Source organism: Balaenoptera borealis (genome assembly GCF_965194805.1).
Source record: "Balaenoptera borealis genome assembly, chromosome: X".
NCBI lineage: Eukaryota > Metazoa > Chordata > Mammalia > Artiodactyla > Balaenopteridae > Balaenoptera > Balaenoptera borealis.
In genome coordinates this window covers 41600056-41606055 of record NC_138881.1, presented here as the reverse complement: position 1 = coordinate 41606055, position 6000 = coordinate 41600056, and the positions used below count along the sequence as shown (strand labels likewise).

The following is a 6000-nucleotide window of genomic DNA, read 5'->3' as shown; positions in this document are numbered from 1 at the left end:
GAGAGTTAGTTACACAGTCCAGAATAAGAAGTCAGTCTACTTGCCAAGTGGTAAAGGTGCTATTTTAACGCTCTTCCCTCATTTCAACCCCTTATCGTTCCTCACTTTGGGTCAGGCTAGAGCCGAGGTTTGAATGAAGCCTGGCGGATTCTGGGAAGCCCGGAATGCTGGAAGGCACTCTGAGAGACGTGGGAAGAGAGGTGTAGGGGGTAACGTGGCTTCGAGGCTCCTCGGCTCCTCCAGAGTCCCCACTTTACTGGGCCCAGGGCGGCTACACACTGGCCGGAGATCAAATATTTCGAGTGGTCCCAGACACAGGACTCGAGACCGCACATCCAAGAGGATGCTCCTGCCAGGCACGGGCGACCTCTGGCGTCCCGTTTACGAAGCGCGGCGGCGAGTGCCCAGGAAGTGGCCCCGCGAGCCCAGACGGCCTGGCCAGGTACGCCGGGACCGGGCGAGGAGCTCAGAAGGCAAGCGGCCAGCGGCCCCGCCCGCAGGCTGCAGGGCGACAGGCGACCCCGCTGGGGAGGCGGCGCGGCGGGCGCGCGGCACGGCGGGCGCGCGGCACGGCCGGGGGCCGGACAGGTGCGCGGGCGGGGGGCGGTGCTTGGGGATCCTGCGCACTGCGCGCGCCCCTCCCCCAGCGCGGCTCCCGGCGCGGCCCCGGCCCCGGCGCGAGCGGGAGGAGGAGCTGCGGCTGCAGCGGCCGCTCGGGCAGGTCGGGGGCGCCACGGGAAGCCGCCGACGGCGCGGGCTGCCGGTCCCAGCGCGCAGGAGGCGCGCGGGCGGCGCTGGGGCCATGGAGCCTGCTGACGCGGCACGCCTCGGCCCGGAGCGGGTGGTTCGGGCGCTGCCACCGCGGCTGCTGCTGCTGCCGCTGCTCCCGCTGCTGCTGGGTCGGGGGCTGCGCGCGGCGGCCTCGGCCTCCTCCTCTGGGGCGGCGGCCGAGGACAGCAGCGCCATGGAGGAGCTCGCCACGGAGAAGGAGGCGGAGGAGAGCCACCGGCAGGACAGCGTGAGCCTGCTCACCTTCATCCTGCTGCTCACGCTCACCATCCTCACCATCTGGCTCTTCAAGCACCGCCGGGTGCGCTTCCTGCACGAGACCGGGCTGGCCATGATCTACGGTGAGCACCCCGCACCCGCGCCCACCGTCCCCGACTCCCCTCGGCCGCCCGGGCTGCTGCGCTCCCCCCCGCCCCCCCCCCCCGCCGCCTTGTGCTCCCCCTTCACTTGCCGACGTGTTTCGTTTCTTTTCCGTTTCCCGCTGCGACGGTCTTGGTTCCCAAGGTCAACTGTCTGCATTTTCGGGCTCCTTATTACCATGAAAAAGAATTCCACCCCATTTCGACGTTTCTTCAAGGGGAACCGGGAAAATGAAAGGCACCGGGGTGGCCTGGTTCCGTCCGGTCGGTTCTGTCTCAGCTTCGCCCCCTCTCGCGCCCCCGTCCCCCGCCCCAGTTCAGCTCCACAGGGTGTGTGCGGTGGCGGGAGGTGGGTGACCTCCCAGGGACCGCACCGCCCCAGGAAGCAGGCCACCGTGAGGGTGGGGCGAGGGCTGAGCGTTCCTCGGCTTGGGTAGCGGCTGATGGGGCTTGGTGGATGCCGCCGCGTCCATGGTCAACCTGGGTGGGCGCCCACTTCTGACATCTGTGTTCCCGGATCTCTTGTGAATAAAGTCGAAGCTTGAAGCACTGTGAAAGGTGAGCGTGGTCCAGGACTTAGACTGGTGCACCGCCATGGCGGGCCTAATCGGGGAGATGGGCGCGCCTCCCACCCTTATGTCCAGGTGGGAAGTTACACCCGGTTACTTGCCTTCTCTAAGCTAAGAGGAGCTTTCCTATTCCTTAGATTGTAAGAAGGACGCGACTTCGAAGGTACATTTAAGGGTGTATGAAGAGGAAAAGTAGTGGTTTTAATTCTGGAGTCAGCCTTCTTTTGTTGTGAAAGGTGGGCTAATGCCACCATCCTTTTCTGGATTTAATGGCACACGGTGTTTTACATGCACAGTGGTCAGCACAAATCTTACATTACAACATGGATGTCAGCCACAATCTGAATCATCCCTCTTCCCCCGCCATGCCCCCCCCCTTCCGCCCCCACCCCCGCCCACCATGACATGACTCCAAACTGGAACCAAGTATTCTCTTTTTGAATTTAACTCAGTGGAGTGAAGGCCCGCGTTGGCATCCTCATGTGAAATAGATGAGCCCACTTCACGACTGTTCCCAGTAGGGAACATTTGACTTCATCACTTATACTGGAGGGATCTCTCCACTCAATTTCCATTCAGGGTTCCCTGATAGAGAATGGAAAGCAGACACCTTAATCTTTAATGTGACAATTACCCTTGGCCCTGGGCCTTGCTTCTCATGGTTCTTGATTGTTGACAGCCCAGGCTCATGGCCACCCAAGGGTATGAAGAGCTGTCGGGGAGCCCTCTAGTTTTAAAGAGGGAGTGGCCTAAACAGGTCTTGAATTGAAACAGGACCAGATCTAAAACTGAGTTTGGTTATTGCAAATTATAGGTGTGAACACAAGTCTGGCCATTCTTTAGCTTTGTGGTTTGTGTCAGTCGGTGATGACTGATGCATGCCCAGGCTGCAGGTAAGCTCGAAGGTTTCCTGAGCAGGTAGCAGAGTGGGGAGTTGAAGCATGTTGTCATTTCAGGCGATTGACTCTGCCATAGCGCAAATGAACATTGCCTTTATATGTATATAGATAGCCATGAAAATATTTTTATTTTATAGCCCTTAGATCCAATTCATTAAAGTACAGTGTGAAATACTTTTAGAAGGTAGATTTGACAGGCTCATAAATACATGCTCAAGTGCATGGAAATGGGATTTAAAAATGGATTTTCTGAGGAGTACTCCATGTTCTTAGCAGCTCAGTCACCTTTATTTTAAGGCTTGAAAACAACAGTGGAATTTTCCTTTGTGGATATGTACTTTTTAAACTCATCTCAATCTTTTAGTCATTGGGATTGTGCTACCAGTGTACTGTTTCATGTTGTCTTGCGGAAATCTGGTTTAATTGATGGTGCTCAGAAAACGCCACATCCTCCCATAGCATTCTCTGTAATTTTGTTCTGTGTCTTTGGGTTTTTTAATCTTACTTTGAAATGCATTAAGAAATTTGTTTGTCAGAGTGAGATGTCCTAGGTTCTGCCAAATATTAATATTTTGATGTGGGTAGCCTATAATTGAGAGAAAATATTTCTCTTTTTCTCAGGGATATTTAGTCTTCTGTTTCAAGTGCCCCCCGCCCCCAAATCTGAATTCTAATGTCATTTGATAAGCTAACTAGCCAATATATACTTAGACTATTGGGATAGGGATTCTGATTAAAACTCGGTATGAAAATCTTCGAATACTTATGTGAATGCAGTACAGATTTCAGGACCCCTCTTTCTTAATAGTAAGAAATCAGATTTCATTTCTCGATATCAATAGAGGAAATGAGTAACTGTCCTGTTGCCTCTGAGTAATAAAGGACAAAAAGATCTAAGGAAACATTTGTTAAGTATCTGCTGTGTGCTGGGTGCCCAACTTAATTTATGGAGGTAACCAATTTAACTTTTAAATGTTGGTAAGTTTTCATGAGTGAAAAGAGTTCAGCTGTGAATTTCAACTCCTTACTTTGAAATTTAAAAAAATCTAATTCCTGCCACTTTAAAAATATTTAAGTGGTACTTTGAGAGGGAAGGCTTTAATATTTAAAATAAGTTGTGATATATACATATATATGACACAATGTATTAATATATAGTAATATATTAAAATGTGATAATATATGTATTTGCTGGTGTAGTTGTAAAATATCTCTGGAAGGCCATGCAATAGACTAGTACCATTGGTTTCCTTGTTGGGGAGCAACTAGGTGGGTGGGACGTAGGGGTGGGAGGGAGACATCACGTTAGACCCTTTTGTGCTTTCTTTTTAACTTTGGAAGTGCAATCACCTAATAGCATGTCCATGCCTCCATTCTGTGGCATTGTTGTGGCATTTTAAGATGCTCCTCAAATCATCCAGTTTGATGCCCGCTTCTCCCTATTCAAATCACATTGTTATCAATTTTCTGTGATCTTTCAGTTGTTGACTGTACCCATGAAACTTTTGGAACCCTCTGTTTGGAAGGGAGACAAAACAGGGAAAGGGGAAGATATTTTCCCTCCTCTTCCTCGCTCCTTTTATCCCACTATCCCCCCAAAAGAGTTGATGTTACTTTAGGAGCGGTGTGTACAGATAGATCCCAAAGGACCTAAGGACAATAAGAGACACGCTGTGAATGCTTAGCATTTAAATTGAAAGGAATTCCCCTACTCTCCAAGGGACAGTTAGAAGCACTCCTCCTCCTTGGCCACTGGTCCAGGCAGCTACAAGGGAAGGTGACCAAAGACTAGACTCTCCAGGGACGTTGAAGGCAGCCCCCCAGACCCTGCGATGGGAGCTGCAGGGCAGTGGGTAAGGTGCTTGCCTGGCACCAGTCTAACCTGTTTTGTCAGGGCAGGGAGCTCCCAGCTGTCTGGCTCGGTACGTGATTAAGTGCCATCCTGAACTTACCGAGCCCCGCATGTCTGTGCAGCAGAAACAGCGAGTGTTTGAGGCAGGGAAAGGTGTCATAAACAGACTGTGTCAGTTAATTGTGGTTCTCTCTCGTGTGTACAGTGGTTCCACTTCCCCCATAATGTTTTTGTGACAACTGATAAAAGGGGCCAGAATATCTAACTTTGCCATGCTAGCCCACCACCTGCTTCTGGCTTCCCCCTCCTCCACGCCCGCCAACTTTCCAAGTACATGTTGGTCACCCCTCCAGGTTCTGTGGACCGTGGGCTCATTGTTGTTTTGTTGAAGCTGGATTCCTAAGCACAGGCTGAGGGTGGGTTCAAAGCCAAAATCTGAAAGAGGAAATACGGCTTTTTGCAGTAGCATGAAATTAACATTTGAGCCTGTGAGCAAACATTTCAGAACCACCCTCTTCCTGGTTAATCCGGAGCCCTTATTTATTTATTTATTTTTAAGAGCCCTTCACTTTGGCCCTAGTTGGGGGAAGCTCTGTATAGTCTCTGTTTGGTACCAGATCCCCTGGGTTCAAATGTTGGCCCTGTTACTTATAAAGCTGTGTAACATTGGGCAAGCTCTCTGAGCCTTAGATTCCTCTTTTCAAAAATGGAGACAGTGCCACTCACCTCACAGAATTTTTGTATTATTGTGATATTGTAAAGGTCAAGTGCAGTGTCTGGTACTTACTTGGTAAATATTAGTTCTCATTTTCAATTTAGATTTGTGATTCTTTGGCCAGCATTGCTACTTGAGCAGAGACCTGCTGTAATTTTAAAATGCATTAGGATACAGTTAGTGGGAGTGATGAGAATCGTAATTTTTGGTGGGCTATTTGTTAATACTTAGAAAACAATTTACAGGGTAGCTATTCTACTCTTTGATCCAGCAGTCTCCATTCTTGGACTTTATTTTTCAGAAATACATGCACTAGTATGTTACGTTATATAGATGGCAATATTTGTTGCAGCAGAAACAAGTTGCAATACTCATTAAGAAGGAACTGGTTAAACTACAGCACATTCCCACTAAGGAATACTATGCAGCTGGGAAAAAGAGGTGTTTTGAGATGTCCTTTTAGGGCAGCTGCCCACACATAGTGTTGTGGGAAAAAACAAGGCACAGAGCAGTGTGTATAGTATCTCATTTATTTTTTGAAAGTCATATGATGTATATACATAAACATGATGCATATACATTTATATATGATATGTGTGCTCGGGAAGGATGCACAAACTTAGCAGTGGTTATCCTTTGACAGTGGGACCTGTTGTTGAGAGGGAGAGAGGGGAGATGTTACTTTTCCTTTTGTACTCTTCTGAATGGCCTGAAATTTCTATAACACTGACACATTACTTTTGCAATTGAAACGTTTAAAAATAAAGCAAACAAAGAATAGATACATGTATATGTATAACTGAATCACTTTGCTGTA

General features: G+C 49.4%; 1 protein-coding gene across 4 annotated transcripts in view; it reads left to right on the top strand.

Annotated features, from left to right (window-relative positions):
• The first annotated feature begins 412 nt into the window (after window positions 1-412).
• The window catches only part of SLC9A7 (solute carrier family 9 member A7), a 145404-nt gene continuing 139816 nt past the window's right edge, over window positions 413-6000 (top strand). For 3 of the 4 annotated variants that reach the window (XM_082378107.1, XM_082378105.1, XM_082378106.1), the window contains exon 1: window positions 413-1130. In XM_082378107.1, coding sequence (XP_082234233.1) covers window positions 803-1130 — 328 coding nt within the window. In that variant the 5' untranslated portion in view covers window positions 413-802. The remainder of the gene's footprint in view (window positions 1131-6000) is intronic. The other variant, XM_082378104.1, reaches the window with a different exon arrangement.